General features: G+C 42.1%; 1 protein-coding gene across 4 annotated transcripts in view; it reads left to right on the top strand.

The window, feature by feature from the left end:
• AKAP12 (A-kinase anchoring protein 12) overlaps positions 1-16033 on the top strand; it is a 61712-nt gene extending 45679 nt beyond the window's left edge. Inside the window, exons 1-3 of one of the 4 annotated variants that reach the window (XM_085888559.1) lie at positions 5961-6205; positions 10244-13747; positions 14884-16033. In XM_085888559.1, the coding sequence (XP_085744685.1) occupies positions 6181-6205; positions 10244-13743 (3525 nt within the window). In that variant the 5' untranslated portion in view covers positions 5961-6180 and the 3' untranslated portion in view covers positions 13744-13747; positions 14884-16033. Of the gene's footprint in view, positions 1-5960; positions 6206-6915; positions 6950-7656; positions 7782-10243; positions 13748-14883 lie in introns of those variants that run through there. The other 3 variants (XM_085888560.1, XM_085888561.1, XM_085888562.1) reach the window with 3 other exon arrangements.
• Positions 16034-19095: the final 3062 nt, after the last annotated feature.

The raw sequence follows: 19095 nt of genomic DNA, 5'->3' as shown, positions 1-19095 counted from the left end.
GTTGAGGACAAAACAGAAAGCCTTCATTGTGCAACTTTCTAAAGGATAGTAAATGAACAAAATGGTCTGTTCTTGTGGTCATCACTTGCAACTATGTAGTGAGTTGATGTCCTATGGCTTTTGTTTTCTGTCCCAGTGGGTGTGCTGGTGCGTGACTCGGAGGGATGTTACAATGTAGAGCACTGATTGGAATAGGGTTACAAATAAAGGCTCATTTGCTGAGGCTTAAGGGTGCTTTTTATTCATTTGTTTTATTTATTTATTTACTTTTTAATTAAACTTTGACATTGCTAATTTACCTTGTGTACCAATGTAATTTCGAAATTGAACATTATCTTTTGATCACCTTGATATGCACCACCCCTAGAAAACTGATCTCGAGATTGCTGCCGTCTCATTTTGAAATCTCCTGAATTGATGCCACCAATCATTGAGCAGATGTCTCTGGATATCCTGAAATTGTCCTTTATTCAGCAAATTGAGTTTTGATAACACTGGATTAATTTTGTGAAAGATTCTGGTTTCAGAGTTTGCAATATGTGCAAGTTTCTAACCAGCTTGAATATTTCTCAAAATTCCCCCACCCTGACTGTGTCCCCTCACGTTTTGTACCATCATTTTGTCAGATTTGCGTCCAAATATTTGGAACGCAAATCCAAAGCAGAAGCAAAATGTATTTCAGATGTCCATTGATGCTCCCAAGATTGAAGTGTGCGGAGCATCATTGGTTTCCATTGTGGCTGTGCTGATTGTTTGCAGGGGACTTGATAAGCCACATGCTGCAGCTCATTGTTCCTCTGTGCCAGGCCTGTCTCTCTCCGGCCACTATCTCGGGTCACTTATCTGTAAATGGCGGCTCCTGAAGTCGCAGGCCTTTCTGGGAATGTCTGGTATTCCTTTGGTCTCCACGGGCCGCTTTGCATCCCCTCCTCTGCATTCTCCTGTACTGGCTTGCCACGACCTGCGTGCTCTTCTCATAAATGGATGGCTTTGAGTGAACCCCACTGAGATGGGAATTTCCTGAGTTCCCCTTCTGCAAAGTGCAGTCAATCTCCATTTGCTTGGACTGCACAGCAAGCCTGGCCGTTGCGAGTGTTTTTACCGTAGTTCACAGTATTTTGCGTGACCTTTTTTGCAGTTGAACCTTGACAAAGTGGCTGTAAATCAGCTGCGCTCCCCTGACCCCATGATAAGGGAGCATGTAGTTTTCTGTCCAAGTCGTCAAACCACTGGCTGATGAAAGTATTCATTATATAAATCTTTCTCAAATTGCTTGCCAAGGCCTTTTTCGAGAGACCTGACCTATAAATGGCCCTCAGAGTCCTATTTTCTTCCTTTGCTCCTTGCTGAACAGTTTGGCCGTTTGGCTTGTTGCAGTTTTTTGCCAAATTCAACTGGTTCAGCGGTTCCATAAGATTCAGCCAGTGTGAAGTCCCAAACGTCTGCTGCCAGATTTTCAGCTAATGCTTTTGTTGTGTGTGCCAAGTATGTCCCGGTGCAATGAAGTGCTCTACCCGTGAATTGATGACGTTTGCTCAACTCTGCACATCTCAGTGTGATGTGTGCGTGAAGCAAGCATGGGATGCTTGGCACGTGGCAGCACAGTGGACTGTTCTAAAAGTCCACAACAGCGCATGATACTCTAGTGAGGACCATTTTCTGAGCAAATTAGTACATTGTGATAATGCTCTTTTCAAGGAAGCTTTTTGTCTGTGACTGCCATGCAGCCATACATTTGTGCTTCCAAGTCCCCTCCTGTATTTTGCTCCTGTTCTGAAATGAAGGGGGTGGGGGGAAAAAAAATCCGATTCTCAAATTTTTCACTCTGCGTGATTTTTATATCGAATACATCACCTAGTGGCTTCGGTGCCCTCACAATCATGTTGCACAATTTGCGAAACAGCGTTGACATTTCAATTGTTGGTGTGTTGTAAAGATTGAGTGAAACTTATCTGGTTTGTTAACCTCCGCCATTGAAGATCGGAGGTTACTGTTTTCACCCCTGTCTCTTTGTTTGTGAACAGTATTACGGAAAAACTCCTCGACGGATTTCAACGAAAATTGGTGGGGGATTAGGTATGGTTCAAGGATCATGCCATAAGATTTTGGACTTGGTCCAAAATCCAATATGGCCGCTATGGTGGCCATTTTGAAAAAATATTTGAATTTTTTTATTGCATTTGTACATGTTTTAAGTGATTTCCAACCCCCCCCCCCGAAAAAAAATTGTTAGAGCAAAAAAATTTTGCAACTTTTTTTTTCAACAAAATTTTAGTTTTTTTTTTATTTTTTTATTTTTTTGCATTTCTTCATGTTATAAGTGATTTCCAACAAAAAAACATGCCAAAATTATAGTTGTGGCTGATTTTGGAACATCAGGTGGATATACCCACGTAAAATCAATTTCTGTCTCAAGGAATCGAGTTATGACGAATGAATTGAGTATGTAAAAGGGAAGGTTGCAAACTATAACTCTGAGCACTGTTGACGTCAAATTGAATGAATAGGATATGAGGTTCACTTGAGTGACCATTTGACTTTGCACACCAATAGTGTTTTACTTCCAATCCAGTTTGCACTGCATGTGGTGACAAGTGATCCCCGTGGCTTCTGCGCAAGCACCAGCTATTAGTTCCAGAGCTGGACCTGGGCAAGTCCTCATTGGCGGCGGAGGTTTTGCACTCTACCGCATGCTTCCCCTCTAGTTGATAACTGTGATTGCTTTTGTTCAATAAAGTATGACTTCCAACACAATGAAAGCTCTTGGCTGTATTTATCTACCTGGTGCTCAATGTAACGTACCAATTTATCGGTGAGGGTGTGCTCGTCTGCCTTCTTGAACCGTTCTTTCAAAACTGTCTTTTTTTTTTTTTCTTGTTTTTTTTTTTTCCTCCCACTCTTCCACTGTAGTGGGTTTTGCAAACTTTTAAGTTTCAATTAGGAAGTACTTTTTAGTGAGTTGAGAATGATCTATGTGCAATAGATTAAAACTGAAACGCTCATCGAAATTGCATGTCACAGAGTGCTTTTTCGGAACACATGGCTTTCCAGCTGGCCTTTCCACCCACTCTACATTCTCAACTTCCCTCTGAGGAGCCTCACCCGTTCCCGATGGTATGGGAGAGGCCATTGTAATCAATCTGTTTCAGCGAGCGTCTGCACGCAGATTTACTTTAATGTGGATCGTTACTCATATCTCCTGTAACGTATACCCTGGCGATGATCTGCATTGTTCAATGCTCTTTTCTTGTTGCTACTTTGCTCTGGTTGACAGCTAGCTGCTTGCAGCCTTTTGAATGTGCCCATGTTCGATCGAACTGTCAACAGAATGAGTTGCAACCTCCTCCATGCAGATGACTAGTGTGCATTGCATTTTTGTGGAATGATGTCATCAGAATAAGTTGAACACCCACTTGATGTTGGCCTGGGATAATAGTATGAGATTGAACCATGTTTACCATTGCTTGTTTGGTGTTCTTTGTTTTTTTGAGTGTCCTCTGGTTTAAATCTCCCTGCTTCTTACCTCTGCCACCAAAGGTGAAGGAGGTTGTTTTCACCCGTCCGTCTGTCCGTCTATCTGTCTGTCTGTGTGCAGGATATTTCAAAAAGTTGTGGACAAGTTGGGTGTCTGACCATGACAAATTGATTCGATTTTGTTGAAGATCCGGATCTGGATATGAGAATGATTTAATTTTTCAAGTGATTCTTCACCATTGAGATGGTGTCAAAAACTATATCTAGCCCGATCTCAAAAATGGTGGAGGTATGCGCTCTTCCGTGTGCCCTTCCAGTTTTAAATGTGATTATTAACCTTTATTATTATTATGAGTTTTAATTTGCATTTTACTGCTGTTTGCGGTGATGTGCATGAGGGGTCGTTATGATAATGAGTCCCACTCCTCCCTCAATCACTGAATTACTTTATCCACACCAGAACCTTTATTTATTTATTTTGTGCATTTTAAAAGTGCAACCTTTATGTGCCCCCAAAGCGCTGGGCCTCGCAAGCCCCCACTCATGGAGGCGTGTGGCTCGGGGGTGAGGGGCACGTTTCATTTGTCATCGAGAAAAATGGCGATTTACTGCGACATTAGCTTGATTGTGCTTTGTCCGTAAAGCAAGTATCAGGGCGTTGAGACAATTTTGATCTGCCTCAGACAAAATTGTCAACACTTTGTCACTCACTAGTCATCGCCGTTGTATTCTTTCCACAATTAACCTGATTTTTGTCTGATAGGCTTGTGGAGTGGTATCATTTATTGTTTTCATTTGTTGTATGATTCATTAATTTGCATGTTACTGTTTATTAATTCGAGGCAGGTGGTATGCCTAAGAGGGATCGTTGTAATGTTTTTAATCTTACTGTTTGCTTATTAAATCGAGCTGTCACATCTTATGTTCGATGCCCAACCTGGTTCTAAATCATCTTGCTTTACAGGCCTGCGTTCTCACTTTTGTTGGGCTATCCCTTGGATTGACGTTTTTTTTGGGTGTCCCATCTGCTGGTGTTGGTCTGTGGACCTTAAAAGATCATCCCACGGTCCTTTGCAAGGAGTAGGTGAGTTTTCGCCCAGCATCCTGAACCAAAATCCGACCACCTTCAGTTGAACGGCATGCTTTGTCGACTGGTTTGTGAAAGTTGGGCCAAAAGTTTCCCTGGTCGACCCTTCTGGGTGTGAATAATCAGGGAATTTGTTACAGCGGTTGTAGTGGTCGTAATCGTCCTTGTGAGGTTTTCATTTGACAGCCAATTAATTCTACTGGGGTAAAAGGGGTAGGGTTTGTGGGGGAGCAAAGGGCTAGTGGAAGTTTTAACCTCACCAACGTGATTCGTGCATCATCCCTTGTTTGACCAACTGCTGACGCACACCTTGGCACAATATCCTAGTTCGTGTCACGAATGATTTGAAAGTAAGCCTCACTGACTCTGCTCAATGCGATGACTCATTGAGATTAAGGCTGTGAGGGTGGGTGAGGTGTAAGAGGGGGTGTGGGAGAAGGTGGAAAATGTCGTATGTACCTTCACGATCCTCAAACCCTTCACACTCTGCCATTTGACTTTGCACACCAATAATGTTTTACTTCCAATCCAGTTTGCACTGCATGTGGTGACAAGTGATCCCCGTGGCTTCTGTGCAAGCACCAGCTATTAGTTCTAGAGCTGGACCTGGGCAAGTCCTCATTCAATACTTTGTGCTCTTTCCTTGAAGGATCACTGCTCGTCTGACGTATTTGGAACAAACAAATGGATTCTCCTTTGCTTCGCTGCACACTCTACACCCCACACCCCGGTCTCGTCGAGTATCGAGAGCGGCCATGTAAATTGGGGTGCGGGACATGTTCCCCTCCACATATGCCGTATGAGTGGTGGTGCTTTGGGCCACTGCGTTCTCTCCTTCGAACACCGCTTTTGAAGGAAACTCCAGACCCGAAATGCACTGCAATTCCCCAAACGTTTCAAAGTGTGCTGTCCTGTTGGCAATCCAAATTGCTTTGCATTGGTGTTCTGCTTGACCTTAAGGCCAATACCACGGCAAATCCTCTAACCTTCATTAGAATCCAGCGTTTTTGTACAAGGACATGATTGTTGATTCTTAAATTGCGGGTGTCATCTCTTCTGTGGACATGAAGTTGAGAAATGGATTTTGAATCCAGGGTCTAGACGCCTTTTTGGTGTTTCATGCAAGAACTGTGCGGCATCTTGCATTTCAGAATGGCTGAATTGAGCAACTTCTTCATATGTGAGCAAAATGGAAATCCGCAGAAACTTATTCTCATGATTTGCAAATGCCAGCAACCTGTCTTTACCTTTACTTCATCGCCCGTCCAGTCCAAGCCTGTTTTATAACATTTAGCGCAAGTGTCTGGTTCGTCAAACATCCTGCGCTTGGGTGTGAGTGGGTGGAGCATTGCAGGCCTATAGGGGCGTGGCTTGACCGTCCGTCCCCACCCCCAGCCCATCTGCTGGATAGGCTCAGCCTGATGTAATGAGACCCCCTGCCAACCAGCGTTTTTGTTCTCCCACTTAATCCCCATTTGTCCAGCGGACTGGAGCCTCATTTTGGTGTGGCTTTGGTGGAGAATGCGTGCCTAGCCAGAGTTACTCACCACTTGGAGTTCGTGGATCAATTTTCTGACTTTCTTCGTTATCTGTCCTGCTTTGCTGGATTTTTCTAACAAATGCTTACAGCTGTTACTGTTACAGGTAAAGTGGAGCTGCTGTGGCTTACTTGGGGGTTGGGGAGAAGGGGGATTTTATTTATTTATTCATATATATTGTGGTTTTGAGATGTCGCTTGTTCTCATTTCTATTTTATTTGAGTGTCGTGATGATTTAAACTTTCCTTGACGTGATATAGTTTCGTTTGAGGATGTTTGAATATTATCAATTGCCATTACCCCATGGATTACAAGAGTTGAAGCTTTGAGCGTGGCCTGTGCATTTGCGGGTAGAGTGGTGTTAACGTATGTTCGTGAGTGTGTATGTCTTTGGGCATGATGGACCGGAGCGGGAGGTGAGGTTGGGGGGGGGGGGTGAGGAGTGTGGGTGTTGGGGGTGGGGGAAGGGGGTTCAGACCTTGTGGTGTTGAGGTGGGCGACTGTCAATGGGGTGTCGTTGCTGGGTTCGGTGATGGACCTGGCATCTTGGGGGGTTGGGAATGGAATGGATAAGTGACTAGTGGGGTGGGAAGGTTCTGTTTTTAGGAGTGGAGCTGTCTGCTTGGGAGGGGATGGCGACCATGACAGACTTGGGCGTTGGTGTTGGAGTGGGGCAGGGGGCAGTGGGGGGGGGAGCTGGGAGGTGGTAGCTTTATCGTGCTCTTGTTGCAGCTGTGCTACTTTTCAACAGCTGCGGGTGGATTGCGCCGTGGGCTTGAGTGTTCTATCCGTGCGTCCCAGCGTGTAGCCTAAGGAGGCACCTGCTGTGTGATGTCCCATGTTGAAATTGGTGGGAACATAGCCCAGCAAATCTGGGGGGGAAGGGGGGTGGGAAATGTTCTTGTCGTTTTTGAGCTCTGAAAAGAGCTGGAAAACTTGTCATGTCACTTCTTTTTAATGGATGAAGCAAAGCTTGCCAGTTTGCAAGTTCTTCATTCAGTTCTCATTTTGATTAATGTAAGCTTTGGTTTGTTTGTTTGTATGATTTATTTATTTATTTTGCTGTGTGAGCTTTCTTTTTCTAAAGTTTTGTCCTCTTTAACCCTTTGATGACCACAAGCATCTTGAAAGTAATTTTCAGATAAAAGTTCAATTCAATTGCGATTTTGGCTGTAATAATCACCAATATGATTTTATGTTCAAAAGTATGCATGACAAAAAAAAAATGCAAGTTTTTCTTGATCGACAAAGAATACATTATGGCAATGACAAAAGCTCCTGCCCCAGTGTTGGCTGCAATGTTTGCCAATGTACAAATATCATGTAGTTTAAAATTGCAGGGAAAATATCAGACATGCACCACTTTAAAGTTTCGGACATGTGTCCCTTGGTCCTTGAGGGTTAACGATGGATTGCAAAATGTTGTGTGCACCCTTGGCTGGGGGTCGTGTGAAGGTCACCTTTTTTGTATAATAATTAGTCTCCTCGCAAGGAATTTAAAAGTGGGAAGAGTCCAAGCCTGCACAATGGTTTTAACCACACTCTATCCTTTTATATGCTGAGTGCCAAGCAAGGATGCAGCACGTACCCTTTTTAGTCGTTGGTATGATTCGGTGGGGGTCAAGTTGGAACCGCCGATTTCCCAGACTCAACAGATGCTCTGACCATTATACTTCAGCCTGGTATGATTTTCATTTTGGAATGGCTTTGTGTTTGTGGCAGATTAACAACTTATTGCTGTTTTATAAACTTGCTTTTTGGGTGCCATGTCTGGAGAGTGCATTTGGCAGTTTGGTTTGTGCGTTTGCCTTCCTTGTACTTGTGGCCAGCGCAATTCTCACCTGGGTGTGGCCCGTGCCTGCACTGCTTTGTATAATGCAGTGAGTTTATCTCATATTGAACTATAAGGCATTCTGGAGGTGCTGACTTGTATGGTTTTTCTCTTGCTGAAATACAGCCCCAGAGGGTGCTCCCCTATACGGTCATGTCACCGTGTGAGTAAATGGTCCTGTACTCAATTTTTGTTTTTTTTTATCTTCCTTTCCTTACAAGTGAGCTCAAAGTTAAATTCTTCTGTGCCAAATTTTGCGATTCTCACTGCCCTCGTTGGCTAGTTATTCCACATACGCAATCGCAATGCTCTCGCTCAGCCTATGGCTGTTGCATGAGTAACTTGCTGTGACGAGGCCTAAATTGTGCGTTCTTTTTATTTTGTTTCCCCAGTGTGCTTGCGTTCATTTGCAATGATCGTTACCGTTTGATCACATTTTACCATTCAGTTTCCCTTTGATCATATGCCATTTAATCATGGCAAATTATTTGATTTTTGTATATTTTCGGATTAACCTTTCCATTGCTGCAAACCAGTGGTGCATTGTACACTGAAATGAGTGAAGACTGAAGCTGCTGCTATTTATTGATTTTGAAATGCCATTTCATTTGCTTAAAGGTATCACTAGCCTGACAGTTTAGGAAACCGCAATCACCCAACCTTTGATGCTACAGTTCTGAAGTTGGTGGCCTATTCTCACCTCGTCTGGATTTGCTTTTTTATTATTATTTTATTTTTTTCACACTTTGCAGAATTTTCAACCCACTGTCTGCCTCACCTTGTGTATTAATATTATTTTCTTGAGTATTAATATTAATCTGTGGTGTGCTCGTACTATTGTCAAGTTTTGAAATCTGTTCTTCCTCTCAGTTACTTTCTCTGGTTGTCGATCTGTCATTGGGCTTTGAAAAGAGAAATGGTGGTGGGTTCTTTTGCTGAAGCTGTCCTTTCAATATTTTAGTCTTTCAGTCGTGCCATTTTGGAAAGTTGCTCCAATCATATACAGTAGAATGTGATACTTCAGTTGGTGTGTTTGCTTCTGTTTAGCAATGAGTTTATTTTTCTTGTTGGTGGTGAAGTTATTGGAGATTATAAAAATGAAGGCAAACAGTGGGCTGAAAGTTTTAAAGCTGATTTTCAGGTGTTTGGTTTAAAATATACTTGGAAGCACAGCCATCTTTCTGTTATGGAACAATAAAAAATTAAGTTTGTGGGCAACTTGTTTTTCACTGTTCTTTACAATTGTCTTGTACATTTGATTTTGACTTTAATTGAAGCAAAGTTGGTGTTTCATGCTTTTAACACTTGTAGGTTTTTTTTGTTCTAAATTGCAGGTGTATTAACAGCTTCCTGTGTAAGCCATTCCAATGTTGATTCTTGCCACTGTCATCATGGCACATTGAAATTTTTTGAGTGTCTTTTCAAGTCTGCTTCAACTCTGTGTTGGTACTATGTCGTGTCATTGATTCTCCAAAATAACCCCTCCCCCCTCCCCCTTACTTTAGTGCAATTTGAATTTGCTTTTTCAAACGTAAAACTATTGACCTGGATTTGTGCACCTTGCGCATGATGATTGTGGTAGTTGATGAGATCAGCATTCCTTTTGCATCAGCCAAATGTTAGCTCACCTACCTGTGACTGCTTGTCGAACCGTTTTTTATTTTTTATTTTTAATTATTATTATTTCTGGCAGGCCAAGGTAGCTTTTCAAGGTATCACAATGTGCCAAGATGTTTATCAGTATAGATGAATTGTGCCATATGGGGATTGGTCTTGTGATTTATATGATTAGCAATTTGTTTAACTCAAGTATGGTTTTAGGAAGAAAAAAAAATTCGAGTTTTTCTCTACTTTGCGAAGTTTCTTGGCTTGACATCAAATTCTTATTGTAAAAGTTAAGAGATTATCTTCAATCTCGGCTCAAAGCTGTAGGAATGGCTGTGGGAGACACTTTACAGCTGATGTATGTAGGTGGAGATGAAGCTGCAGTTTAAATTTGGTACTTTCACCTGCCATTGTGAAATGTTTTACTGGCAAGTTTGATTCCATAAAATTTTAGGGGCAGGCTTACACTTTTTTTTTTTTTTTTTAAATTTTAATTTTTTTTTGGACTTTGACATTGTCTAAGTTTCAACAAAAAGATGTCTGGGAAATGTTGGATTTTTTTTTTAGCCAACAGCTGGATAAATGAAGCTGTTTGGGAAGGATTAAATGTAAATGCATACATTTGTGTGCAAGGTTAAATTTTGTGGAAAATATTACTCTGTTTTCCTTTTCACCTTTTCCCCTTTTCCCCTTTTTCCTCGTTTGAAGTGGGTCAAGGTGATCGAGCAGCTAACATGGACCCAAGCAATGAGCTGCAGAAAACCGAGGCTGAAACTGTGACCGACGTGGTCCAGAGTAATGGGCAGGCGGAAGAGATTGTTGCGGAGGCCGTAGCTGCCGCCACTGTGGAACATGTTGCAGAACTTGAAGGGAATGGAGATTCTGTTGATGCTGCTTCCAAGCCTGCTTCTCTGCCTCGTGATGTTGGTTTTAAGAAGGTTTTCAAGTTTGGTGGCTTCAAGTTTGCCATGAAAAAAGATGGTGAAGAAAAGGTAGAGCCTGTTAAACTTATTAATGTGAAAGGTGATATTGAAGCCCCAGCTGCTGCTTCTGCTTCTGCTGTTGCTGAGGAGTCTCCTGCAACAGACATGACTAATGGTGAGCATGAAGCAGCACAGCCCTTGGTTAAAGAGGATGTAACGGAACAAGAAAATGGGGTCAAGGAAGAGGGAATTTCAAATGGGGTTGGTATAGAAGAAGTAACCTTGCCCAGTAACCAGGTGAGGTCTCCATTAAAGAAGATCTTCAACAATAAATTATTTTCTGGTTTAAGGAAAAAGCAGTCTCAAGAGGACAAAAAGATTGAGCAGGATAAAGAGCCAGAAGATGAAGGAACAAGTGATGAGGCTGTAGAAACAAAGGAATCTGCAGAAATTGTAGTGCAACAGGCTGATGTGGGAGCTGTGACAAATGTTCAAGGTGTTGTTGAATCGAACCTAAATGCAGAGTCTATTGCTACAAATGAATGCACCACTCCTGAACAAGTTTTATGCCTCAATACGGAAGTGCAATCCAAGCCAACAGAAATGTTGGATGTGCCTACCATCGTCGATAATTCAAAGGCGAAAGGAGAACCTTTGCAGGAAGAAGAAACAGCTGAGATGCTTCCAAAAGTATCTAAAAGTGTTGAAGGACCTTGTCATGAAGCTGAAATTTCCAAAAGCAATGAGACTGTTTTGTCTTCTGAAAAATCTCCAGGAAGCCCATTGAGAAAGCTTCTGAAGGGAGGTCCCCTCAAATACATTTCTGGAAAGAAAGGGAAAGATAAAGTGGAAGATGAAGTTGAAGGAAGTGCTGATAAACAGTCTGAAGTACAAAATGATGCTAAGAATGACCAAGGAGTGACTTCTGGGGATGTTGCAGAGAGTGTGGAACCAGCCACTCCAGAGTGTGTTGAAGCTGTTGTGGAGCATGAATCACAAATTGCAAAGCCAGAGAAGAAGAGGGAAGGAATCACAGCCTGGTCATCATTCAAAAAGCTTGTGGCACCCAAGCGACTGGCAAAAAAGAATTCTGAAAGTGACAAGGAAGAAGAACAGCCTGCAGTAGCTGTAAAAACTGAGACCATGTCTTCTACAGAAAGTAGTTCATCTGTGGGAAAAGATGAGACCTCAAAAGCCACTGGTGAAGAGCAGGCCAAGGAAGACAGTGGGAAAAAGAAGTCAGATGCTGGAGTACCATGGGAAGCTCTCATTTGCATTGGCTCAGCAAAAAAGCGTGGTAGAAGGTCCTCAGACTCTGAAGAAGAGCAGTCGGCTGCAGTCGCAGAATCGGTGCATGCACCGGCAGAGAGCGTCGAAGCTGCAAATGATGCAGATGAAAAAGTCGAACCAGCTTCAGTTGAAGAGCATCAAATTAATGTTGAAGGGTCTCCAGAAACCCAAGTGGATATGGAATCTGAGAGCAAAGTTGTGGCGATTGCTGCTGAGGGTGTCACACCGATGGAAGATTCTAAAGCTGAAGTATCAGATGTCCCAGTTACAGCAGCTATCTGGGGTTCCCTCAAGCGATTCGTGTCACCAAAGTGGGCCAAAACAAAAGGTGAGGAAAATGTTCAAGCTGCTCAGCCTGAGGTCATTGAAGAGCAGGCATCAAAGACATCCACTCTAGAATCTATAAAAGAACAGGATGGTGGTGTGGAGGTCCAAAACCAAGCTGGTGATGGATCAAAAGCAGAAGTTGGCACATTGTCATCTTGGTCTTTCCGAAAGTTACTCCCTGGCAAGAAGAAGAAAAGATCCAAAGCTGATTCTCATGAGGAAAACCCAGATGCATTGGTTTCAAGAGAGGTGAAAAGTGATGAGAGTGACTCTGACACACCTGCCGTTGTGCCCCTTGCAGAGTATGAGGAAAATACAGAAAAGGTTTGTGGGGATACTTCCTCTGAGATGAAAGATGAAGGACTGGAAAAGGAATTGCAGAGGCTTGCTGCAGAGGTTGCTGTACAAGCTCTGGAAGTTAAGGTGAATGATGAAACACCTGCTGAGGAAGAATTTGTAGAAAATGGTACTAGTGGGTGTGTCGAAGGTTCTGCATCTGGGAATGAGTATATTGAGGGTGCATCTGCAATGCTTGAGAAAGCTGTACAGGGTCATTGTGAAAGTGTAAATGTATCTATGCAGACTGTTTCAAAGAAACAATCTGAAGTTGCTGAGGCTGTATCTGTTGAGGTGGTAAAATTCTCGACAACTACAATTGGTTCTGTTGTGCATCAAGTCACTAAAACTGTAACTTCGAGTGGCACTTTAGAGAATTCCCAGCCTCCTGGTGAATGCCCCAAATCTTCTGAGGAACAGCAGATAGTGTTGGATTTGAGTCAGAATAAGACTAGCACAGAATCTGCATCTGCAACAACCTCTGTGATTTTGTCAAATTGTGATGGAGCTGGTAGTGAAACTACACAGCTGCGCAAACCTGAAGATGTGCAGTCTGAGTGTTGTAAAGTGCCTTTAGACGTGGAACGAGTCGTGCTGCAGGTAGATGTCGCAGGTGCACCAGCTGTTGAAGGTAATGCGTTTTCTCAAGCTGAGCCACAGGTGACCAGTTCAGATGAAGTGCAGAAGGAAATTGTTGACGTTACTGCCCAGTCGATTGTTGCAGCTGCCCTTGAAGCAGCAACAAATGTTGTCAATGAAAAAGTGAATTCTGTCCAATCCACAAGTGAGTGTCTGGAAGAAGAGGTGCATCAACCAATGGAGAAAGTCGTGGTTGTAGTTAAAGATGAGGACAAATCTGTCATTGATGAAATGCATTTGAAGAAGGTTGAGGATGCTGCTGGTCTGGTGAGCAGACAGAGTGACCAAGGGCCCAATGCTGATGTCCTTGAGGCAATCCCTGAAGTTGAGATTTCTGTGACTGGGAAGGTCCATGATGAAACACAAAAGCTGTCGGATTTGGCAAAAACACCCAAAGATGCAAAGGAGAAGGAAACGTTGACTGAGGAATCTGACAATGTGCTTGAAACCGATTCTGACCTTGGAAGTGATGCCAGCCAGGATGGCTTATCAAACAAAAGGGAAGGACGAGAGCAGTTGCTCTTGCTGGAATTGGTGGATTCTAATGCCTCAAAACAAAGTGTGGAAGCTGCTCCAACTATGGAGGATGTTGGCGAAACAACTGCGGCTGTGTTCCTTGTGGAGGCCCAAGGGATTGTGACGGAAGTTGCTTCCTGTGAGGAACAGGCTGGTGATGTGATTGAGCATAGCTAAGCAGGTATGATTAATTATTGAATTTTAAGACGTCCTATTTTGCTGACTGTTCTTCCCCTTTGGCCATAATGTTTGCCACCTTTTGTGAGGATTGATTTGTGAACTGTTGCTTTGCAATTCCAGGAATGTTTAGATGGTAACTTGCTTTATAGTCCTTTGGGATGCTGGAGGTTCAAATTCCTTTTCCCACATACTGGTTACATTTCAAGTGAGGGTTGGAGGACATTCCACAAGCGAAATGAGTATGAAAGGTTGATTGGTGAATCGGTGCGATGCGTGCCTTTATCCCACAACCTGGTTTTTGTCACAAGTTCACGAAACTGCTCGGGGATAAACCGGCAAGTGGGCTTTTGAAGCTCGCCTCTTTAGCACAGTCTCTGCAGTTGCTTTGCTTTCTTTAACACCGGGTGCCAAGGGTTGTCCGCAATTTTGAGGGTTGGCAAGTGTGTAAAGTTCATTGATCTCTTGGGCACTTTGAGGTTTTATTTTTTATTTATTTAATTTTTTTTTCATTTGAGGCACTGTCTTTGATGTTGATGAGCATTTTGTATTTTTCGTTAAGTCTGCTTGCTGTTGAAACTGCAGAGCGGGGGTGGGGGGGGGATGCATCTCATTGTTTGTTCATGTGCTTGGCAGATGAAGTCTCAACTGGATCCTTTGGTAATGGTAGGGGTTGGGGGCATTGCTTGCGAAGTTTGTTTGGTTTTTGTTTTGCAAAATGGTATCTATTACAGGGAGATTTTTTTTTAATTATTTTATTTTTTTCAACGAGTGACCCAGTTGGCAGTCAGCCTCATTGAATCTTTGATCATTTTCCGTAGAAATGCTTTTTAAATTTTCACGTATAATTATTTGTTTTTGTAACATGATGGTTATTTGATCATTAAATAATGAATCTGCTACATTTTGGAAAGGTTGCCCTTGGGCACTTTGAGGTTTTCACCCCCCCCCCACCCTGCTCTCACCCCATTTCTTGCAGTAGCCTATATCAGATCTGCTTGGCCATGTTTTTGTTGTTGTTTTTTGTGAATTACGTTGCAGTTGCTGCTTCTGAATTTATTTTTCCAATTGCTTGCCAATGCACTGTAGCCCTTTGCTGCCCTCTAACGGTATATTTTCTGTTTTGATCTCTTCATGCAGGTCACAGGTCTCGATTTCCCAACTGGATGTCTTTGGGGTTTGAAAGTGGGTGTTGGGTGTGCAGTTCACGGGCTTGAAGTGGACAAATGCATTTCACTTTAATCGACACACGTTGGGTGAGATAGATTTGACAACCGGATGTGGTGCTTTTGAAAACTCATTTGGTATACAGCCAAGACCAAAGGGCTATCAACAACCCAAAGACTCTTTTGAAGGTTTTAATAATTATTTTTTTATTTTTCTTTACCCCCTCCCACCTCCTTCCCAAAGTTTGTTTTGTTTGTTTATTTTTTTTGGGGGGGGGGCGTGGGGGGTGAATGGTTCTTGCAACCAAACTTTGACTGTTGATTTTGATTGGTCAGAACTTTTCAAACAATCTTTAATCATAGCATTGTACCTTTTGGTCTGTTAACATATTTGTTAATGAAATCTCGCTTTGTATTGAATCTTACATGACAGGTTATTTGTACAGTTTATGGCATTTTGACTGCATTTGGTATTTTGTATCCTCACTACCATTGCAAGCTTTTTCGTACTAACTCGGACTCGTTTTGTTATTGCCTTGGGTAAAGACTTTTATACTGGTCTATTTTGCATGGACCAATTTCATTGGAAGTTTTGTTGTTTGCCCGCAGCTCTCACTTTGTGCTGACATAGTAAAGTATATGTCCAATTGTCAAGAAATATAATGCTTGAGATTGTTGCATCATTTTTGTTCTTTTTTCCTCCAGCCTTTTGTGACCTTGTTTCTGAATCTTACAACTTTTTCTGTTTCAAACCAAGGTTGACCACAGACCAGCCACAAATTCTGCTGTTAACTTCTTTTTTTATTTTCGAGGAGCAGTTGACTGGCTCTTTTCCCTGACTCCAGCCATGTAAATGAACAGAGGAAGTGTACCGAAATGTTTTCTGCTGCGGGTGTACTCGTTAATGTTTGTATATGACTGATGGTTAAACTGTGAAGTAAATGTTTTTTTGTTTTTTTTAATATTGCTATATTTAGCAGAGTTTTCATCTTCCCTGATTAAAGTAGTTGATGCCATGTAAACTGTATTACAGAATACCTAATGTTTAAACTACTCTGGTACATTAACTTGTACTATTGTACTGCACAGAGTTCTGTTTGCATTAAATGCTTTTCCTGCTGTGAGACCTAGATTTCATGTGCTTATTCTTTGAGTTCTCAGAAATGTAGCATCAAACTACAACTTCTTGGTCGACAAGTATAGCATGATTAACTTTTCATTTCTGGGGTAATTTAACATCTACAGAGTAATTAACTTGAGCTTTAAATATGTACCTGTTTCATTGTAAGGATAAACACAACTATTTGGCTTTTCAGAAGTTGACTGTGTGTGTGTGTGTGTGTGTGTGTGTGTGTGTGTGTGTGTGTGTGTGTGTGTGTGTGTGTGTGTGTGTGTGTGTGTGTGTGTGTGTGTGTGTGTGTGTGTGTGTGTGTGTGTGTGTGTGTGTGTGTGTGTGTGTGTGTGTGTGTGTGTGTGTGTGTGTGTGATTTTGGTCAGGTGCAGATCTTGATCTTAATTTTTAAACCTAAACTGTTAAGCCTGGTGGAGTGATGTCTTCTACCAAGTGCTGTTTTAGTTGCTACAATCTGTACTGGGTAAATGAAGTTTGTTTGGGGAAGAACTTCAGTATTTGTACATCAAATGAAACTTGTACATTGATGCAATGATCAATTGGAACTTTAGTCAGTACAAACCTATAAGTTTGGATTTTTCAAACCAATACCAGCCAGGCCTGTCTGTCTATAAATGGTGTATAATTTTTATTGCATTGACAATAAAGCTCAAATTTACACCAAAGTCAAGGCTCATGGAAGAGCTAAAACTCAGAATGGATCAGGATCAGGAACAGGATAAAGAGTTGGGTGTGGGGGTGGGAACACCAACAGCAGAGGTGAGGGGCAAAATGGGGGGAGGGGGGAGACTGACAAATAAGAAGTCTGGGAGGATGCAGGGAATGGATAAGATGCATACAAAAACAAACTCTTAAAAAGGAGAAACTGGAAATTTGGAAAGCTGGCTTGAGCCTGAATGGGGCAGGGGGAGGAAGAAAAGATGGTTTTGAATGGGAGGTTATCTGAAATGGCAGGGAACCACCATCTTGAAGACCTGTTGGGAAGAGAGAATGAAGTTTGTTCCACAGGTGGGGAAGAAATGAAAGAATGGATTAGTTGAGGTGAGTGGTGATTTCTGGATTTTGGAAGTTTCACGAAAAGGGAGTTCATGGTGGACCATGTGTGCTTGTAGATATCTGATGGGGTGGGCAGGGGAAGGGGAAAGGCACAGAGCAGAAGGTGTGGGACTAGAAAGGAGGAGGTAGAAGACAACTCGCTGACCTGTCTGCAAATTTGGAAGTTAGAGGTGTAGTTTGACCAAGAAAGATCATGGCTGGTGAGACCCAAAAGTTTGAGTGAACTTCTTTGAGAGAATTGTTAAGAAAGTGATGGGAGGGTTTCTTGATGGTTTCCTGATCGTGTGAGATGTCAGGATTGAAAGACTAGTTTCATGTGTTTGACCACCTTGTTTGACCATTTTGTTAAGGTCTGCTGAGGGATAAGATTGCTGCCTGTCTATCTGAAGGATGAGATGAGGGATGTTGTGGCAGACGGTTGAGTCATCAGCAAAGAGGATCTTTTGAGTTGAGCAATTAATTTTAGAACACTTGCATTCTCTTGTAATTTGGTTTGTATTTTGAGTTGGTGAAATTCATTTGGTACAAAATTGATTTGAATATAAAATTGGAGGAGAAAGCAAAATTGGTTGGGAAAGCTGGTATGGCAGTGGTAGAATTATTTATGAATGCCTGTCAACTTCAGCACATCCTTAAAGATGATTTGGAATTGACTCTTGAAAGCATGACTGGGCTCTACCATGAAACTGTGTTTTGGACTGAATGGCTGAGTTTGGTGCTCTTCATTCTTGGAGAAAATGGACTTTCAACTTGCTTTAAATCCAATCATAATGTGCACTTTATTTTAGTGCCTTATTCACTTTATTTCGTACAATAAATGTTTCTTCCCATTTTAAATTGTACAATCTGTAAATGGCCTTTTTTAGGCTTAAAACCTTCATCTTTCCAATCCCTTCATCCTCCCTCCCTCACCCCCCCCCCTCAACTTCAATTTCAGTTGAAATCAAGTTTGTGTTTGTATAATGTTTTGGTGATTTAGAACAAACTAGTTCCATGGATTTGCCTGAAATGTGTTCTCAATCAGCCATCAATTGTTTCTAGCCATAGTGAACATATTTACATCCCTGCTTTCATAGTTTTGCTTTCATGGTCCATCAAACTCTTTAAATGAAGATAATGGGTGGCTGGGTTAGGGAAATGCTCACAAATTGAGTAAATATTCCACGTATTGAGTGAAAGAACATTTTCAAATCTTAAAATGATGGATGCATTGTGCGGATGAGATGTACACTTGCTGCATTATTTGGACCTGTGCCAATATTGGATAGCCATTTGGCCTGAATGCAGGCATTGTTCAATGTAGCATTAACTCAAGATGTCAAAACATGTTCATCTACCCACTTGATATTGTAATAAAAAAATTGAATACACCTGAAGTTCCAAGGGAAGGGAAGAAAAAAAAAAGTTACCCTTCCATGTTTTATTGGTAGAGAACACATTGTTCAACCCCTTGTTCACCCACAGACTGATCCCCAACTATAAAAGTGGATCATTTCCTAATCCTGGCTTCCTTTTCTGCTTCAGAACTTGTTATGTAACCGTGTGCTGTTTTCGAATGGCAGAATCTACATTCCATGGCATTTGGTGTGACTCAGACTGCATGCCCAAACTCCAATATAACGTGCACAATGGGTAATTGTCTTGGTTTTTAGCCATGTCGCGTTGCGAACGCTGGCTCTAAGAGAGCTCCGCATTGTTCTTGTTATTATTGTTGTTCTTCTGGTGAAGACAAAACCTTTAGGACGCGGCTCTTGGACACATTTGTCGTTGTTCAGACACTCGATGGTCTTGCTATCTATTTTTGCATCCTCTAAAGTCTAAACCCTGACAGTTTTTCAACCATTCTATGCATGCATCCTCCACTGTGCAGGATTACATTTGGTACTCTCTCTCATTTGAGCTTCCCCCACACCTTGCATCCAGCTGGTTGGTTTGTGGGTTTGTCGCTTTCCATATCCATTGATCTCATTTGGAAGTTCTCCTTGCACGAAGTTGTAA

This window comes from Eptatretus burgeri, chromosome 7, assembly GCF_056783735.1.
Source record: "Eptatretus burgeri isolate ZD-2024b chromosome 7, Ebu_testis_v1, whole genome shotgun sequence".
Taxonomy (NCBI): domain Eukaryota; kingdom Metazoa; phylum Chordata; class Myxini; order Myxiniformes; family Myxinidae; genus Eptatretus; species Eptatretus burgeri.
The sequence above is the reverse complement of the archived record's forward strand: the minus strand, read 5'-3'. Positions and strand labels throughout refer to the sequence as shown.